We start from the raw sequence: 21,710 nt of genomic DNA, 5'->3' as shown, positions 1-21,710 counted from the left end.
TTGAATGATTTTTTACCATATCATCCATCTCCTCGAAATAGTTGGGCCTCCTAAAAACTATTCGTGGAAATCCAAAATCAATGATGTCTAAGATGACATTATTGACTTCTAGTGATTTCATCTTCTAGTTAGGAATCACACGTTAAAAGATAAAACCTCGTTAATCCTTAGCTCGCACAAGTTTCGGCTTCTGAGGGTTGTCGTTCGTAGGGGTGCGACAGCTGGTTAACGGAAAAACAGAAAAAAAAAACAGTTCCATCATTCTGCAACTACTGATTTTCAATTTTACAAGCCCGTTTACTGAAACATTTCAGCAAAACGACACATTATTTTCAAAACTAAAGAATGAAAAGTAAGGTTCTGATGTCTACATAAGCTTGGCTTTACATATACAGCCACCGAATTTGGCTGCTTACATTTAAGCGAACTTGAAGGCTATTGAGGATATGGTGCATACAAAACTGAAGCGTTAAGCGAGCTAGCCCCTTATGCTTCACTTACTGGTATACGGTGAATACGGGCATCAGTGATGTTATAACACATAATAGTGTTTATAGTCAAACAGTGGTAATTTCCCAAAATTGGCGCGTTGAGAAGGCCAACAAAGACTCAAGGATAAGGTGGTATGTCACAGGCCTCAACTGCATAATTAAATTTCAGTCTGGAACTTTTCTCTGTCTCAAAGGAAGAGTCCAAAAATAGTCTGTGTTTCCTAAGAATAGTAAGAACCAGGAAATAATCTGGGAAGAACGCTAGAAGGGGACGACATTCTGATGAATCTAATTTGTTTATTTATTTGTGAAACACTCGTCTAGAGAGTGATGTAAAGTATTTACATGAAATTAATTTGGTTCAAGTTGTACTTATCACATTAAGATTTATAATTTGGAAAAACATTGATTATTGCTATATGAGGACACACTAAAAAATATTCAAATATTAGTAGGTCCATTCATTATTGTAATATTTGTCATATATTCGATTTAAAAAATATTATTCAGGGAACCAGTCTAAATAACTATATCTGGAAAATAACAGCTTCATAGTGAACAATTCGATGAAGAGAATTATAATCATAACTACATATTTACTTGTTATGCTTTAGCAAATTTCTTTTTCAATTTCTTTCCTCTTCAGAATCAACATCTAACTTTTTTTCATTATGAATCGAAATATTTCATTATGAAATATTGTGAAAAATGGTTTGGGATATAAACTGTATTGAAAAACCAAGAATATTTTAAATCTGTATTTAAACCATAATTATTTCATTGGCACAAATTCAAATAAATCACAAAAATGTAGCTTATTTAATTGAAGAAACTTGTACAAAATCTGCAGAAAAAAGACAGTAGCATAATCATAATAGCAAATTTTCCTTAAAAATAAAGCAGGATTAATTTCAAATAAATATAAGCCCTCAACTGCATATCATTCATACATATAAAACTTGACAAGCCATCTACCTAAATATAAAATGGTGGTTGGCTCTAGGAAATAACTTTTTATAAAATACTAAATATTAATGGAATGTATAAAATATTTCAATATAATAGAAAATATAGAACTGATCAGCCTTATCTTAAATCTAATAAAATTCAAAGAATGTAAAGTTATCACAGGGTGATTTACTTGAAGACTAAACGCTTTTGATGACTGCAGAAGAATATTTCTGTCTGTCTCTGTTTAAAATATTTGAATGACTAAATTCAACAACGATCATATTATTATTCATATCAGTATGTGGAATCCATATATAAAATTATAATATTCAAATGCCAAAAAGAAATTAAAAAAAGATGAGCAGATGCTATCAGAATGATGATGAACAGAAAGATTTTAAATTTATATAATCGATAAATGAATATTAAAATATTTCAAATTTAAAGGTAATTAAATTTCTCCAACAGAAATGGAAATTTGATAGACTAAATCATAAAGGAACAAGTAATTAGTCATATATAAAAATACAAAAAAAACTACTTCTTTCAAGTAATCAATATTACAACAAATCAGTTCAATTCAATATGTGGCATGAATCAATGTTTCCTATTATTCACAAACTGGCAATACCTACACTCTCACCAACATTTTTAACAAACTTTCATAGCGTAAATAATTTTTCACATATGTGGAGTTCATGAAAGTTTTCAATTTATGAAATGAATTGAAAATATAAGTAATTTCATGTACTCATACATATTTTGATAAAAGAAACAATAAAGAAAATAGTTGAAAATATAGTCTTATGTTTAATAATAGAAAATTGTCTAGCACAAATTTAATACTATACCGTGTAAAACTCAGCTTCTCAATACCTGAATGTAAAAGTAAAAATGATCCTTGCAAATTGTTCTGCTTCGATATTGATTTCTGGGTTGTAAATATTTAAAATGATTTCAACTGGCAAATTCCGGAGGTACTCAGGGATATATTCAATGTTAATAACCTCAGAGCTCTGTAGTCATATGTCTCGTGAGGATCTGAACTCTTTTAGCATTGCAACTTTTACAAAGTACATGTCCATCCAACGGATAACAGCCTCTTCCCTCCGCTTCTGAAGATAAAACTAAACCACAATCCTGTAAAATTACAACTTCACATGAGTAACATAATTGAATGGGCAATATAGCTGTTTCGAAAATTATCTAGTATTGAAAAATCTGAAAAGATTCAATATCAAAATATATGATTTATATGCACATAATAAAAAGAAAAACTATCTAGGAGGGTTTTATGTGAAACAAACCTAAAACTTTAAAGATCAATAAATTTTTATGTCTCAAAAATGTAGTCAAGGCAACTAAAAAAATTTCGACTACAGCTTGTTGAATTACTATTAGCAGTAACTCAACCCCGCCCTGCAGCTGGGCAAGTTTGAATACCCCTGCCATGGAAGTGAGATTCCTCCTAAATGGTGGCTTTATCCTGAGGTGCGTATAACCGTACAGAAAGATTACATGATTCAAAACACGGTTAATGTCATTAATAACATCTTTGACTCACCTGGCGCCCTCTCATCATAGAAAGTCTTGTCACAGTACGAAGGTTGTCTTTTATGTTTCAGGATTTGGCAACCCTAGTGTTGCAACCGGGCAACTGACAGCTCTATCGTAAAGTTGGACATTTTTGAGCTTATACGTACTCAGAACGTTTTGACATATGCGCGCTATTTGTGTTGTTTACAGTAACTTAAAAGATTCATCTCGGCCCAAGAATGGAATTAAATCGTGAACATTTTCGTGCGATTAATTTTTACAACTTTTGACGTGGATTAACTCAGCAACAGTGCATGGATGAACTTAATCCATTTAAAACCACTACCAATATTTTCAGAAAAATCTCCAATTTTTTGACATATACATATTTATTCATATATACTAAAACATCTCTGGGGTTTGAACAAAAAAAAAGAACTAAACAATATTTTTTTGAGTTGCGTAAAAGCAACATTGGTAACAAATGCATAAAAAATTTCAAAATATTATTCATGCTATTTCTTGAAACAGTTCGAATGTAGTGGAATTCTACATTTATTGCACATGAAAACCGTTGTGCTTTTACATAACCTGCATTGTCTTCTCCAGTTCTCTGAATTTTTTTCTATTATATGACCAACATTATCGAGTCTGACAGAAGATGGTAGAGATGATGTGGAACCACGTCCTCGGATAGATTGTGCCCTACGTTTGTTGGTACTCATGAGGCTTCGTGCAAGTTCGGACCTGAAATCCAGCTGCGAAATAGGCTTATCACTATATACAAGCCGGTGAAGTTTCCTAGCATTCACCACAGAAGAATCTAACATGTTTATAAACAATGGCCATCACCATTTTTTCCCACGAATATTGATTCGATAGTTTGCGATTGCGTTATCATGTAAATCAACGCCTCCCATATATTTCTTATATCTGGCAATCATGTTAGGTTGGAGAATCAAAGTTTCGCGTTTCTCCTTTCGATTGTACCTTTTCACAGATACAAGAGGCTGCACAGATTCACAATTGGTTGCTACTGTTACCACGGAATTATCATTCCAACGTACTATGCCAATTTCATTCACGTGATCGTAACGGGAATCCATACTCCCACGCAGTTTTTTTCCTATAGTTTTATTGTTCTCTAATGGGCATTTCAGAATCCTGTTCTCGCGTACAGTTCCAGTTGCAAAATATCCTTCATTTTTCAAGTGAACTAGTAGCTTATAACTTTTGAAAAAGTTTCGAAATAAATCTTATGAGCTGTTCTAGTTTTTAGCACTTTCAATAGATCAATAACAACCTCTTCACCAAGACCAAATTCTTTTCTGACTTTTTGAGGATTTCTTCCACCATAAGGTATGAATTGGTATAAACATCCATCACTAGAAGTTAGGCACCACATTTTGAAACCAAAACGTACCGGTTTTCCCTTCAGGAACATTTTTGCCGAATGACGATCAAAATAGGGTACCATTTGTTCATCAATCGACAGATGATGTCTGAAAACACCATACTTCAAGTAATTCGCATTCAAAATCAACTAGTGGTCGAACTTTGGCGAATTTGTCTTCCTTATCCAGCTGATTGTTGTCGGCAAGGTGAATATCTCGCGTTATATCAAGAAATCTGTTTTGAAACATTGCATCTTTCACAAATTGAACTCCTTTATCTTCATCAGAAGACCAGTAGAGTTGTAATTGTGAAAGAGTGTGATATCCACTCAAAATCAATATTCCAAAAAATATCTCTAAGTCACCCTGTTCTAACTCAAAATTGGGACGGTTATGATCTCTGGAATATTTAATGGAATTATTTATTATCAACTGCATCACTTCCCCATCAAACATTTGCTTGAAGAAATCCAGTACTGACTTTCCATGAAGTTCCTCAACCATAGATTTTACATCCCTTTCCTCATTTGAAGTAGCATCAATCTCGTAGTCGACAGGTGTTTTACACCAAATTATATCTTCTATCCTTGCCGCTTTTTTTGGTGGAGGCAAGGCTGCCTCATGAGGCATATTTTCTTCAAATTCGCCATCGTTAGCCACATGCATTATTTCCAACGTTCCTGCTAAATCTACAGGCAAATTTTCTAGTTTACATGTCACATCCTCGTCGATATTCTCCTCAACCGTAAGATCATCGACCTCGGGTGGTATATAACAAATATCAATATCATTTTCCTCGTTCAGGTCCAGATCCTCAACAATTGCTTCTAATTCTCGAAGAGTCAATGGTCTCTTCCAGTCGTTATTTTTCATTCTACTCTGAAACAATTATGAATACTCGAAATACGCACATTGGGCAACAAGAAATACTCACTATTACTCTGCAGTCCTCAAGATGACGATATTCTAATGCACGATAACCTTCTCAATATTCCTATAGCACTGCGCATATGAGAATAAAATGGCCCTACCTAGTTCCTACGCAACGGAAGAACAGTGAAATCGTCCAGACGTGAAATTACAAGTTCCGACAGGAAAATTGACGACTTCCACAACTACTACACTGTTCGTACCAATGTTGCGTTTTCGCAACCATATATTCAAACAACTTAAAAAAATGTTCCACAATAATTTTATTCTCATTCGGCAAATGAGTATTATTTTAGGAAGTTTATATCGTATGAATATTTTCATAAATTATGAAAAAAGTCAATCGATGATTTTATAATGACTTTTTATTATTTTCGAATTTTTTGGTGGAAAATTATCAAGGAATGGTTATCGTCATACAAAATTTCAAATATTTTTCAGTACTAAAAAAAATTATTTTCAGTATATTTAGATATTTCACAATTCGATACCAATGAAAGTTAATGAAAAAATCGATTTTGTCTATTGAGAAAAAAATTATATTTTTGATGTTGCGTTATCGCAACCATGGCAGTAAATGGGTTAATTCAATTTTTGGCGATGAAGCTCCATCAAGGACCAGTGTTTATCGATGGTATGGTGAATTCAATCGTGGTCGTAGTTCATTCCAAAACGACCTATCATGATATTTAGACAACCTTAGGCATTAGTGGGACCAGCATACATTCAATATTGCATAAACGTTTGACTGTCAAAAAAATTTGTTCGAAACACATCTATAACATCGTGATAGGAACATGTCACAACCTTACCACTAGAACAACGCAGAACAGTCAATTCTGAGTGGTACACCACCATTTGTTTGTTAGTTGTCTTCCAAGAAATCAGGAAAACCAACCGCCGAAGACGGATCACTCTTCACCACAACAATGTGAGCTCTCACACATCGGCTCAAACAACTGCATTTTTGAGCACCCAAAACATCGATTTGATGAGTCATCCGCCGTATAGTCCTGACTTGGCACCGAATGAAACTATCCTCTGGGTGCTATGCCATTAGAGTCATCAATAATGAGGTAGGATTTGCAGCAGCAAAATCTGCCTACCATGCATTAATTGAATCGCATATAGGTTATGCAATTGCTTTTTGGGGTGCATGCAATAAAAATTTATTACAGATGATCCAAGTTGTACAAAAAAGAGCCATTAGAGCCCTCTTCAAGATTAAGAGTCGCAAATCGTGCAAAGAATACTTTAAAAATCACCAAATCCTCACAGTGATCTCTATTTTTATATTGGAAACATCTTGTTTGATTCATAAGCACCGTGATCTATGTAAAGGAGCGTCATCGTCTTACAATACTCGATCTTCCCAAAACTCGACTCTTATGTTGCCTATACCCAAAAGTCGCCTCGTAAAGGACTCTATTATATATAACGGCTTGAAAATATACAACTACCTTCCAGCAAGAATTAGGGAAATCAAGAATTATAATAGATTCAGAGGTAGTGTGAAGGTTTTACTCTTTGATCATCCCTTCTATAGCTTGGATGAATTTTTTATAGCCAAATTATCTGAATGAACTCATTATCCATAATATATATATATATATATATATATATATATATATATATATATATATATATATATAATTTGATAAGATCCTGTGTTTATTTGTGTTTATACATCTGTAAGTGTTATTTTAACTATATTTTAACATACATCCATGTACGACAACTGACTTTGTCAACAAGAATTGTATTCTTTCGACAATAAATCATATTCTGATTCTGATTTTATTCCCACACGTAAAAAACAAACTGAGAGGTCAACGATTTTCGGCACCTGACGAAGCGGTTGCTGCATTCAGAATGCATGTTTTGGAGATACCTCAATCAGAGTGGCAAAAATGCTTCAAAAATTGGTTCAAACGCATGCAAAACGGTATAGATCTTCATGGGGAATATTTTGAAAAACAATAAAGTGATTTTTTCGATGATGAATAATTGCTTTTGTTCTCTAATCCCAAAATATAAAAGGCAACACTCGTAATGCGGGACACCGCCATGATGGACTTTTTTTCCCTAGTTACTCACGTGGCCCTTCATGAACCATGGATTAACCAAAGAATGCAACCCAAGTCTACAGAGGAGATGAACAGAGGAGAGGGTGGACCTAGCCTAGCCTAGAAGGCCAGATGGTGCAGCTAGGGTACAATTTATTGCCTCGTCAATAACAGGATATCTTATGAATCTTCCTTAGACAAAATTCTAGAGCTGAAGAAGTAGAATATGCATCAGGAGAAGAATGTAGCTGTGGTGATTGTGGTGGGAACCTTGCAGTTCATACATACGACAACCACAACACTACCAATCTACTGGAAATTCTTCAGTATGCCATCGTGGCTGCTGATGATATTCCAGACAATGGTTCACAAGTATGATTTCAGAGCTGCACATTTTAGCCTAAATGCCCCGAGAGAATCCGAAGAGCGTCTCCTGGCTGATGGGTGCAGTTAGCACCCTGCAACACACTTCCCAAGCCACACATTTGACCTAGTTGTTGCAGACTGACTGACGATCAGGTCCTCATTGGATTTTGGAAAATTTACCGTGATCTGTCAACTTCTGAGTGAGTTATTCTTCACAAGGAAATCGGGCCCTTGTAGCAGAGCACATACTCTGTACCTGCTTCGCCATGGATCAGATTAGGTTTTCAGCATTTGGCCGTTCTTGCCAGCTGATCAGAAAAATCACTCACCAAATAAAAATTTGTTAAGAAGTGGGATTAATTTGGTCAAGTCTGAATAGGTGTGAACCAACTGCAGGCAGACCATACGACTAGTTAGAAGACATTTGTTTGTTAGACATAATCAAAGAGTCACTCTGTTTGAGATGATCCACCCAGAACTGACGAGAAACTAGTACTAAAATCAGTGTGACACACAAACACAAATTTACAACCTACTTCTATGTCAATTCAGATGGTACAAAGAAAATACATCACTTGGATTACCTCGCATTTGTAACATTGTATGTGGAAGCTATGGTCCATCGCAACCACTCTCACAGTTTCTTCTTCCCCTGGTTGAGGCATTATAGGCTTCTTACAAACCCAACACTTTGGGGCAAATTTACTGAAAATAAGTAGTGAAGTATGGTAAAATATTAAATGATCGAACTAACTTACTTATGAAAGTCTTCTATACAGTGCACACGATTAGTAGCATCGACAGTGAAAGGAATGCCATCCAAACTTTTTCCGCAAACAACACAACAGAAACATTTAGGATGGTATGGCTTCCCAGTAGCCCTCAAAATTCTGTGTAAAATTGGACTATGACAAACGCAACATTTCTCTAATGTATTCTGAAAGAAAAAAAAAATATCAGTAAAGGTAATTTTATAAAAACAATTCTCTTCACACCAAGTAGTCTTCTTCACAGTGAGGTTTACCACCAATGGCATAAAAAGGTTTTCCTTGAAGATTTATAGCACAATGATGACAAGTGAAACATCTCGTGTGATAGAGTTGATCCATAGCTGTGCAGCCACTATTTTCACCAATAATCTAAAACATAAAATATCAAAATAATGAATGAGATTATACAGTGTGCGGCGAAAAGTAAATAGATTGAATATCTTTAAGGCAAAATTGTTGACAAAAAAAATCTAAAATAGGTCGAACTTCAATTCAAAAGGGACATTTTTCTATCATGACATCAACTAACACAAAAGTAAATTTGGTCAAAAATGTATTTTTCATGATGGAATTAATTTATTTAATAAAATACATTAAATTGAAAGAGTATATTTTTAGGAGAGGTTAATTTTTAGGAAAGAAAGTTTTTGGCCTCCTACTTCTCCATCTTGATACAACTGCTGGGAGCTTAGAAAAAAAAATTGTTGAAAATAATGCTGCCAATACTAATTAAAAAGAAACCTAAGAGGTAATTTTTCACATCATAAATAATAATAAAAAATACTGCGGGGGATAGGCACAGCGATAGTGCGCCCGACTCACCAACGTAAGGTCGAGAGTCTGAACCCTACCTAGACCATATATTTTTCACCAGAGAATTTATCTAGTTGAAGTTGGGATGATTCTGCAACGCTACATGGCTGACGGACTGCAAATGGCTGGAGGGGTCATTAACATTGCCTACCCAGAACACCAGGCTTGTTGGCCAAAAGCAGTTGACCAAAAAAAATTAAAATAAAGAAAATACATAATAATTTTATGATTCTTTGGAGTGTATATTCTTTACATAATTTTGATTTTTTTCATATATTGTATTGTAATGATATTGCTAATCTTTATTTTCCAATTTTAATTTCATATTTTAATGAATTTGATAATGCTTTCCATAAACTAAGATCACAGTAAAAAGTAAACTCTCACCTTTTCCCCGCACTTAACACAGGTTCCGTATACATCGTCCTGGTCAGAATCGTCCTCCCTTCTGCTCATTCCCTGCACCAGGAGATCAGTCAAACTGTCTACTTCTTGTTCTTTATTTTGTCCAATCCTGCTCACCGACTGACTGGGGCCCGTCATAGTACTACTATTTCCGCTCACATAAGGAGCATACAATGAATAATTTGATCTAGAAGACATCTGACTGGGCGGACGGGGGTTTATGGGTTCATAGATGGATTCATACGATGAAGATGCCTATAATTTATAACAAATTTTTTGCATTTTTCACGATTTCATGAAAACTTTCAATGTTCAAGTGAACTTTAATTCTATACAAGCGACTATTATCACTTTTAGCAACTTTTAGTGTTTACCCTAGAATTTATTGCAATTTGAAAATATCTCTAAAACATCCTAGACACTACTTTTACACCAATGGGTTGTTGTTCAAATGAGTGGAACAATTAGCAGCAATCAGCGTTAATATTACAAAAATACTACTTGTGAAAATTGTACAATAACACAGATTTGACCAAAACAATTATAAATTTTGAATTTAGAAAATGGTAAATTATTATTGTTGGAAGTTCTCCTTCTGTACATACCCCAGTGAAAAGAGAAAGCAAGTTCAAGCATTTTGATGGTCCGTTACTAAGCCTGTTTTGACTGGACAAGTCCGTTGGTCACTTTTTACAAACCTTTTTGTTAATAACGCTAATAATTTTCAAGATTAAGATATAAACAACTGAGGAATTGATGACAAGGAATTCGGAGGTATCCAGAGAAAAAATAATAAATAACATAGCATTAATGGCTGTACATAACATGTACTTGCCCTACCTCACCTTATCTGTTTTAAGTTACAAGACAATTCTCAGTACAGTTCACAGGACTATATCATTTTCAAAGCAACTGAAAAGATAGATAATATTTTTCAGTTCCAAACAAATAGGTGAAAATTTGAAAAGTGAACTATTGGTAAGGAAATTGAAAGATCTCATAGATAGTGGCCAATACCTATGAGAATAATAACATTTATTTGGTAAGTAGGATACATTGCTAACATACAACAAAATTATAACTAACAAATAATTGATTAATATTCCAAAACTCATGACTTATGATCTTATTAGTAATACCTTCAGTTACATTTGTTATAAATATGATGCAGAAGATCAGTTTTATACATTTTTAAAGTTGAAGCTGATTTAATTGAATGAGGCAATTTGTTGTATGTATCAAAACCTTTGACATATACTGAGTTCATACTGATTTTGGTATTAGTTCTATGTATATGTATGTCAAGATTATGTCTTGTGCAATATTTGTGAATATCATAATTAAAACAAATAGATTTTTTAAAATATGTTCCAGTTAAATCATTAACAATTTTATGCACAAATATCATTGTCTGGTATAAAAGTTTCTGGGATGCCGAAAGCCAATTTAGGGTTGTTAACATTGTAATTATGGGAGTATATTGGTTTCCTCTCAATATAATTCTCATTCCTCTATTTTGTAGTTTTTGTAGTTGTGCCTGTTTGTTCAAATTGAAAGAGTATAAAATCGAAGCTCAATTATCAAAGTGTGGTTGTATAATTGTTTCATAGACTAATATCTTTGTGTTTAAAGACAGATGCTTTGAAATTCTAGAGTAAAAATATAGTTTTTTCGAAATTTTCTTATGTATGTATCGAAAATATTCTTCAAATGTGAGATTGCAGTCCAGTTGATACCCTAAGTATTTTACAGTATACAGAATAAAATACCCATGTGAATGAAACCTCTGAAATTTCAGCAATTCAATGTGAAGTATTTGGTATGAAAATATTCATACCCTTATGGTTTTTTAGTTACTAAATGAAAAATACCTAACCTTGGACGTGAATCAAAATTTTTATCTTTGTAAGTTGACATCATGTGACAAAATGAAATCATCTGTCTCTCTGAACGTGATAAACTCGAAAACTACCAAACTACCAAATACGGTTTTCGTCAATGGACGGAGTGATTTTAGAGGAAGCTTCACATGCATAATTCGATGTACCAAGCCGGGAAGCACGTTTTAGAAGTTTTGCATATTTTTACCTTCAAAATACTGAATGATAACATTATCAGATTAATAAATAACACAGAAATGACCTTTATGGCGTAGGAATTGCCAAGACTCAAGGGTAAGGTTTTCGTCACAGGGTGAATACTGGAATGCAATTGTCTCGGTATCAAAATGATACGAAAAATTTGTTTGTAATATAATTTTAAGAAAAACTATGATGAATAGAATTGATAGATGGGGTATATTTTAAACATTTTTATCTCTAATACAAAATATGCAAAAAAGTAATGATGGCATAAAAAAGTATAGGTTGCAGACGGTAACGTTTGGGCTCAATGTAAAGAAAACTCAAGCTTTCAACAGTGTTAACTTACTGTCTTCTTCAGGACAACTGTAATATATGATATTATACAATACAAAATAATAATTGTATAATAAAACGAATACTTACTAACGTGAGAATTGTACAAAATTCGTTACAAACTAACAGAAAAAACATTAATTGAATTGAATTAAAATGAAACGAATTTGACAAGGTGACAGTGACAAAAACAATAATGATAATGACGATATAATGATACTTTTTCATGATTTAATAAAAATTACGTTGTTTAAAAAGTATTGTCTGTTTTTATGAGTCCACTTCAAACTGTAATAATATTAGTAAATACTTATTCAATTTAATTGAAATGAGCGCCATTTGAATCAGTGCACTTTCGCCAACATAACACAAGTCAATTAATTCCGTCAGTATGAAAATTGCATGCTCGGGATTAGATGAAGTCGACAAAGACAGTTTTTGCTTGGCCCTGATTGGCGAAGATGTAACAGGTGAGAAAATTATGGAAGTGCTTGAATAGATGGTGGGTAAGGCCGAATTTCGGCGTTCAATTCTTTTAATTTTCGGACATTGATTTGTGAGCTGGATCGGACCTCTTCTACTGACCAGTGCTAGCTGCTGTTGGCTCAATTTACGGTACATTGCGTCGATTTCCTCACAATAGGCCCTGTTGCAGAAAGTTGTAGTGCATCACACCAGCCGCTGATCATTATACAGAAACCGGTGGGTTTTCACCTTTGGGAAGTGCCTGGTTGGCTCATCGATGTCCAACCACTGTCCTGAACATCTCCTGTTATTGTAGAGGATCCACTTTTCACCACATAATCTGATACAAAAACGGATAGTTTTGGTTGCGCAAAACCTAAGAGCTGACCGAGGCACGTGACAATTTCTGTCAATCCTTCATATCGTGGGGCACTCACTTTTTGAGCTTTTTGACATTTCTAATGTCTGGGAGCTGACTCCCAGTTCTTCCGCCATCCCTTGCACCGTTCCTAATAGGTCTCCACATGGATTACTATAGGTCGACCACTTCGGGGCTCATCTTCCAGGCTAAAATATTCGTAATGAAAATTCGCAAATGAACTTCGAACAATGCGTTCATTAACAGTATCATTGCCGAATGCTTAGTTAATTTTTCGGGCTGTTTCGGCAGCGCTTTGGTTCAATTTGAATTCGTAGAGATAAATTGACAGAAAATCGCTCAACAACAACATATAGTAATAAGCTCGAAAAAGGCAAAAAATTAAAATCTAAAAAAAAAAGAACAACATCAATGTATAGAGTATAAATATCTCCATCGATCAGTACATACAACACAATAGAATGAATATTTATTGAGATATGGAGCTGCAAAACACATTAAAACGGACAAAACTTTTGTAACAACTCAATATGTGTATACTTGACTGAGGTTATTCGCATCAGTGCGTTTGTTCATTGAATTTTCTTCACCATTTATACGTACCATTTCTATACAAGTTATTCCCGACATCCAAAATTTGGATCTTATTGTAATTCATTCGATGATCATGCTGGTGTTAACATGTGCTGATAAAGCATATGAATTTATGTAACGTCTACAGTCACTGACCCTTTACTTAATGAAAGTTAATAACACTATACATATATATATATATATATATATATATATATATATATATATATATATATATATATATATATATATATATATATATATATATATAAATACAAATGCACGGAGCCACCAGCAGGAGCCAGCCGCACATTTGTGGTTTCACTTAATAGATCTTGTGTTCACAATAAAACTATCAAAATCACCACGGAGGCAGCTATAGCTACCTGCGTGACATCCGGGTCCAGGAAATAATATAAATACGAAGGTTATCGATATACCACTGATTAATTTTACTACATTACATTATTCTACATTACTATCGATTAAGCTACGGTGTTAGTGAAAAGCTTCTAGAATAAAAATATTACTTGTGAAAATTGCTTAATTATTATCGCGGATCTTATGAGAAATTATGCGACTGTTGAGATTCCTAAATGTCTGGTCAATATATTTTTCATGACAATCTAAACAAGGTATTTTATAAACTACATTCAATTTCAATTAGTTTGAAATTGTAAATTTTAATTTAGAATATAATTTGGGAAAAGTGATGATATTTTCATTTGCAATTTCAACGTTTTCGTTCCATATTATTCAACTTTGGAGTAAGTTCACATATACAGTGTGGTCCAACGAAAACTTAACACCTCGATTTTCCGGCGTTAACATGAAAATGTGGAAAATCGCTCGAACCCGTCAATTGCTGATTCGAGGGGGAACAACTTTTCCGCTGTTTTCATCCCCGTGACTTCAACCCCCTAACGGGGGTGAGCACAACCCCTTGATTTTGAATAGGGATGAGGGGTGTTGAGATACCTCATTTTGAAGATCTTATCGTGTACTATCTGCCCGTAAAATTTCACTTCAAAATATCCATCGATAATGAAATAACAGCGAAAATAGTGAAAGAGGCAATATGGAATTTATCTCGAGAATATTATTCGTATCCGACGCATTTCAAAGGTATTGAGTGGTTAATTTTTTGTCCAAAAAAGTAGACGGACCTTGTTTTTGTACCTTAGTCTATCGTGAATTGTTAAGAACGGTACAAGTGTGTACAAGCGATTGTAAATTTGTAGTGGAATTAAAATGGTGTATTCCGTAGAAGAAAGGGTGGAAATGATAAAATTATTTTTCCGAAATAACGACTCTGCGCGCACAACAGCGGCTTTATTTGACGAACGACATCCTGGAAAAAATGTATCCGCTGCTTACGTTGTGCAACTGGTTGCCAAATTTGACGCTACTGGGTCAGTTGGAAACAAAAAGAGGGTGCATGAAAGAGACGAAGCGAGAGACGTGGCTGTCTTAGGTCATATAGCAATGGATCCGACCGTTATTACTAGGAAATTGTCCGAGGTATCTGGTGTTTCACGCACAACAATCATGAGAATCCTGAAACGACATAAATTCCATCCGTATAAGATACGATTGGTTCAGGAACTGAATGAGGATGATCCCGATCGCCGACTCCATTTCTGTGAAGTGATCAGTGAAATAATTAACTGCAATCAAAACTACATGTTCGATATCTGTTTTTCGGACGAGTGTTCATTTTACCTTAACGGCATTGTAAACCGGCATAACTGTCGGTATTGGTCAGATGAAAATCCACGATTATTTCGTGAGGTGTATACACAGCACCCCCAAAAATTAAATGTTTGGGCGGGTATTTATGGAAATCACATAATCGGCCCTTTTTTTCTACCCGGTAATCTCACAGGCCAACTTTATCTCGATCTATTGGAGAACGCTATTTATCCAGCCCTCGTGCAAGTATTGGAGAATGCAGAAGACCATCAAACGATCATTTTCCAACAAGATGGCGCACCACCTCACTTTGTTCAACCGGTGCGTCAGTTTTTAGATGACAATTTTCCTCACGCCTGGATTGGAAGAAGGGGACATATTGAGTGGCCACCCAGATCACCGGATCTGGCTCCACTGGACTTTTTTCTATGGGGTCACCTGAAATCCAAGATTTACGCTACCCAGCCTGAGTCACTGGATGATTTGCGAACTCGGATCATTAATGAATGCCGTCAAATTACACCAGACATCTTGAGTAATGTACGTGAACGTTTTCAGCAAAACTTATATTACTGCATGGAAGTGGATGGTGCCCATTTCGAACATTTAATAAAGTAATCACAAAAGTACGTACTCTTCCACTCTTTTACCTGTCATGTCGTTATCGATGGATATTTTGGAGCGAAATTTTACGGTCAGATAGTACACGATAAGATCTTCAAAATGAGGTATCTCAACACCCCTCATCCCTATTCAAAATCAAGGGGTTGTGCTCACCCCCGTTAGGGGGTTGAAGTCACGGGGATGAAAACAGTGGAACAGTTGTTCCCCCTCGAATCAGAAATTGACGGGTTCGAGCGATTTTCCACATTTTCATGTTAACGCCGAAAACTCGAGGTGTTAAGTTTTCGTTGGACCACACTGTATATGGTAGCATCAACTACTCAGGTAAACTTTCAGAAAATATTCAAAATTACTTCTCTAAATACAAAATAACAATAGCTTTCAAAAGTAAGAATAATTTAGGCAGCACTCTGTTTAATGCAAAACCCAAACAAGATAGAATGAAAAAATCAGGTATACATAGAATTAGAGTGTTGCGAATGCTCTGCAGTATATACAGGCCAAACTGGTATAAATTTTGGCGTAAGGCTCCGTGAACACGTACGTTTGGAACATCTTCAAGAATCAAAACAAAAGGTAAATAAAGATAACCTCTAAATCTTACACATATGTAATAAAGGGAAGAAAATGAATTTGTTGGAAGCCTTGGAAATTAACAAATCAATTAAAAACCAGAAATATATACCCCTAAACGAACAACTCGATTTATGTAGGTCTCCACTCTTGAATTTATAAGTTTAACAACCCCTATAACCTTCAGTGTTTTCAAATTTCACATTTTAGTTTTACACTTGATAATGGGGTTAAACCAGGACCTGGTCGTATAAATAAAATCAACTACTGGTAATTAGACAAAAGTGTTTTTATTCATTTCATTAAAGTGTTCTAAAGAAGATAGTAAACACTTTCGAAAGCTTGATAAATACCAAGAGTTTTCTTTGTATTAAACACAAACGTAACTGGATTTACTTGAAGACTTATTCAATTTAATCAAGTGTCTAAAATAAATAAATTAAAAAATGCTCAGGCTAGTTTAATGTAATGATTTATACAAGGAAATATGTTTTGTTAAATACAAACGCAAAACTGAAATTGACAAAAAAATTGATCAAAACAATCTGCAATTATCAATCCAATCAAAAATCTGAATTTTAAAAACTGAACTCTCGGACCAAAATTGAATTATTAGGAGAATAAAAGGAATTGTGATTTACTGTGAAATAGAAATCTCATTTGTATGAATCAAAATAAGAGGATAGATTAGATGTGGAATCTATTTTCTGAGTTTTCAGTAACACAATTTGACCATATATTGAAAAATTTCCCTTGTTTTTGCAAGCATTCATGAAAGAAAACAATGATTATTAAAATTCACACCTTCACCACAATCCACATATGATTTAATTACACAGGTATGCAAGCTAACTTACTATTCAAAATATTGTAGATTTGATGCCCATTGCAGTTTCCTTCGATCTCAAAAATAACATTTCGATAATGAAATGAATTCTGAAGTTGAAATGAAAACTATTTAAAAAAATATTTTACTTTTATTTAATATTTCTATGAAAATTGCAACAATCATACAATTAAGGGTAGACAATAATTTTTAATTTTTTTGAAAAGTTCACTACTCCAATTACCACCAGAAAAGTGCTATTTTTGAACAACTATTAAAACCAATTTCTTCATTTTTCAGACAAAATAACACATAGCATAAAAACTGATTTTATTACCTGCTATGATTTTGAAGGTAATAGTACTAAAATAAGAATTTTATATAAATAGAAAAATTTAAGCTTAAAAAAAAATTAAAAAGCCAAAAAAATATTTACCTCTGAAGTGGGATAAAATCCATACAATGAATCGTTGTCTCCATACTGATTAGTAAACAAACGAAAGCAAAATTTAGATAGATACATAACTTTTCTAAATATAGCACAATAATATTAGATTTCACATATTATAGCCATTTAAAAATATGACTATTTTAAATTTGAATTTTAGTTTCTTTAGACATGGGTGTTATGCTATTAGGCTATATAGATACTTTTACCTTCTCTATTCTAGTGATTTGCAGCATGAGAAAAACAACTATTTGTACTTCAACTAATGTAGCACCTCTCTAACATAAGATATTGGAAAATATGATACAACACACATCAATGTGAGTATTGTAATGCCTCATTTCCTAATTATTTTCATGTCAAGTTCCAACATGTTTTTTTTTTGAAAAGTTGGCATTCTTATAAAACCAAGAAACATTTTGTTCACCTTCAAAGAAATGTGAAATTATATTTCGATAACGTTCAACAAAACAAGTTATGAAAAGCTAAACACCAACAAAGTTTCTCATGAAGAAAAATGTAAAAATACCAAGTAAATGTATCACAACTAGTCTGAAAATGTATTAATTGATTTGTTGTATGTCAAATTGGATAGAAAGACATCTTTCCACGCACATTAAAAAAAAAATATTTCAACTGAATCCCTAATTTTGGAATATAGCTCACATATAGAGAACTCTGCTTCTGACCATAACCCTAAGTTTGCAAGATCCTACCAAAAAAAAAAGTGTTCACTTGATAGAGAACCTAAATATCACAAGCAAAGTAAATGTTCCCTATGGGAGTAATGTTTGTCAGAAGTATGCATCGAACTACACTTCTTTACAACTTTTTTATTAGGAAAACAGTGTCCCTGTAAAATGAACATCTAAATATCTAATGTCGATTACCGATTTCACACATTCACCGCTCTCAGAAAGCTGTAAGAATTTTCATGCACTTCTTGTGAATCTACAAAAAAATCAGGTAAATTTTCTCATTTGTAATCAATAAATGTTAATTATTGACTTCTGATAGCAAACTAATAAATTCCATCAAGAATTCACTATAAATGCACGTTTATCTTTCATTTCAATATTATCTCATGCACACCATCTACAAGGAATTATATATCGAAACAGATTGAATATCTTCAAGACACATGTTTTCTGAAAATAATGCAAAAACACGTCGATTTGTAATCCAAGGAGGACATCTTTCTATCATAACCTCAACTGTCATACCTCTTCCCCCATCCCTCAGTTACTATCTACCAAACAATTTGAATAGGGAAGGTAGTAAGTATGAGACATCCTTGAAAAGGAATTTCATAAGGAACTCGGCCATGTCAGTTTTCGCTACCTTACTTTCTATTTTGGCGCCCTAGTGCGAGAAAAAACTGTTCCGGCGGACGATATTTCTAACTGTAGTTTGATTCGATTCAGAATTGGCATATGGGTGTTTTACAAGTTTCCAGTATGACTAAAAAGAATTAATTAAATTGATAAAATAAGTTTTACACAAATGCGCCAAAAAAAAAAAAAATTTTTATGTGTGACGTAGGTTATTCTATGTGTAACAGAATCAAAATGTTACCGCGCAAAAATACCTACTTTTTACTCTTGGCAAGTTTTTCTTTTTCTTTTCATCTCATTTAAAAGCCTTTCATTCAATTTATTCAATTCGTTTTAGTTATGCTGAAATATTATCCACCATCCTGGACCTGCCATTTTATTGTTTTTTTCCAACAAAATTTCCATAATGCATTGTCAACGCAATGATGAACACCTACCAAAGTTCAAGTCTCGGTTCAAGTTGATCGGACAACTAGAAGTGGGTCAAAAGTCAGCTGCAAGATTTGTTCCAGACATACATACATACTAACTATCCAGGAGCAAGTTGAATAAAAGCTTTTGAAAAGAAAAATGGAAAACTTTGCATAAATTCAAATCCAATCATCCCAAACTACATTAATCCACAGTAAATCCTCAAAGTGTTCGCCATGAACTACCATAAATGAGTAGTTATTCTCGAAACGCCGTCTGACGTTTTTGAGCATTTCGGGAGTTATTTGATGACATTTGTACCTTTGGAATAAAATTTTACTTACTACGCCTATGTATTGGTATAATAAAAAATATTTTGTTCCAGTGCTTATGTGTGTCAGTTTCTTGTAAGTAGTACTTCAGGTCCATCAACGAGTAAAAAATAAAAATATTACAGATTTTTTGAAAATAGGAAATATATTCCTCCAAGAATAATTTTTCCTACTTATCGATCATTTTTAGAGTTGTTTTAACTTTGGTTATTATCTTTCTCACTGTTAACATAAATAACTGTTCGTCCATAATGTACAAGATATTCTGATATATTAAAATATAACTGACAAAAATATTGAGATTTTGAAATCTAATATTATTGTGCTACTTATGTAAAGCACTAGCTAAAAGCACACAGGCACCACCTTTGTTAAAGACAGCAATCGAAAGTAGATGTTCTAGAAGCAAAGTTAATGCTACTCTACAGGTATCAAAAAACAAAGCTGGCTACCATCCTAAGGAATCTTGGTACAAGTCAAATATGACCTAAAACCATCAAGTTTTCGAGAACAAAAAACAATGAAAAAATTAATGATATCTACATGGACAAATTTTCCATATTATTTATGGAAAATTTAAAATTATGATTAGATAAGCATAAATATTGATATCAAGTTTGTTATAATTATAACTATTATTAGAAAATCAATTGTACCAAGATTCTGTTTCTTTCAATTCTTACAATCAATGTCACTGGCAGTGAATAATAGAAAAATGAGTAATGTTCACCTGAGGTCCTACACTGTAATTAGAATAGTCCTGTACTGGTCGAATAGCTCTTCTCAGTTCACTGTAACTTGAACTGACAGGTGAAGGTGGAGGCAGCAAATCTTCAGGAGGAGGGGGTAAGTTAGTGTTTACCGTACATATAGTATAGTCTGGAAGACCTGTAGACATATCTATAGGTGGGGGTGGAGGAGGTAGATCATCTGAAAAAAAATTATTAACAAAAATTAATTCCCAAAAGTTATATTCCACCAAATGTTTTCCATAATTATACTACTTGAGAATATCTCAAATACGAAATAGCTTACAGAAGAGATTTTCACATAAAAAATATATACTCATGATTTATCAAATAAAATTACTCTCCCTGCATATACATCCGCTAGTAATGGGAATAAACTAGTATCGGTGCATGACATCATCAAAAATGGTAGAAACAAGTTTGATTCTAAACTTGATATTTGCTTCTATCTCAGTGATGGGGATTAGCTCGTCTCATCAAGAAAATAACAGTTTCAGAATGGGATGCACCTGCACCACTTTAAAATAGGAGTGCAGCTCAAGCGAAAGCTACAGTGGCGTAGCGTAGTACGGGGCGGCCCGCCCCGAGCGGCACTTTTTAGGGGCAGCAAAATTTCACAGTAAATAATGAAATATACATATTTTATAAATATTTGAACCATTTCATATTTTGTCGCAACTATAAATTCGGACCGATTGAAAAGAGCACCGAATTTTTCATTACTTGTTCTGTGACGAATTCGGGGAATCCCTTTCTTTGAATGATATTTTGTAGCGAATGGTAACACCGTCTATACTGACTTGCGGAGATTTCTCGTATTTTATTTTGTGCTTGGATTGTTAATGACTTATAATCAGCGAGAATGACTTCTATTACATATATATTGAGTTCAATATTGTTTATTTTGTCCCTGTAAGAAAATACGTGATGCTTTGACAATGGGGAATGTTCCTCCTGACGAAAATCAAGTGGTTTTCATTGAAAGAGCTCTAAAACAACGCATTTTAAACTTATCATTTCAACTTTTTTCTTTGAAAATTATTTAAATACTCAAAAAAGAGAAATGAAATAATGCATTCAACATTTAAAGCGATTCGTTTCTATTTCACCATTTGGCAACATCGGTTATAGCTAATGAAGTACAATGAATCTGGTACCTGTATGA

General features: G+C 33.7%; 1 protein-coding gene across 2 annotated transcripts in view; it reads right to left on the bottom strand.

Moving 5' to 3' along the window:
- Positions 1-1,234: 1,234 nt before the first annotated feature.
- Zyx (Zyxin) overlaps positions 1,235-21,710 on the bottom strand; it is a 44,074-nt gene continuing 23,598 nt past the window's right edge. The window contains exons 6-12 of one of the 2 annotated variants that reach the window (XM_074183593.1): positions 20,527-20,726; positions 17,708-17,752; positions 9,705-9,977; positions 8,730-8,873; positions 8,493-8,671; positions 8,319-8,439; positions 1,235-2,582 (exon numbers count right to left, since the gene is read on the bottom strand). In XM_074183593.1, coding sequence (XP_074039694.1) covers positions 2,451-2,582; positions 8,319-8,439; positions 8,493-8,671; positions 8,730-8,873; positions 9,705-9,977; positions 17,708-17,752; positions 20,527-20,726 — 1,094 coding nt within the window. In that variant the 3' untranslated portion in view covers positions 1,235-2,450. The remainder of the gene's footprint in view (positions 2,583-8,318; positions 8,440-8,492; positions 8,672-8,729; positions 8,874-9,704; positions 9,978-17,707; positions 17,753-20,526; positions 20,727-21,710) is intronic. The other variant, XM_074183594.1, reaches the window with a different exon arrangement.

Source organism: Leptinotarsa decemlineata, unplaced genomic scaffold (assembly GCF_025532065.1).
Source record: "Leptinotarsa decemlineata unplaced genomic scaffold, Ldec_3_MD MMD2_tig00026340_RagTag_RagTag, whole genome shotgun sequence".
Classification (NCBI taxonomy): Eukaryota; Metazoa; Arthropoda; class Insecta; order Coleoptera; family Chrysomelidae; genus Leptinotarsa; species Leptinotarsa decemlineata.
Note: the sequence above shows the minus strand (reverse complement) of the source record. Positions and strands in the feature narration are given on the sequence as shown.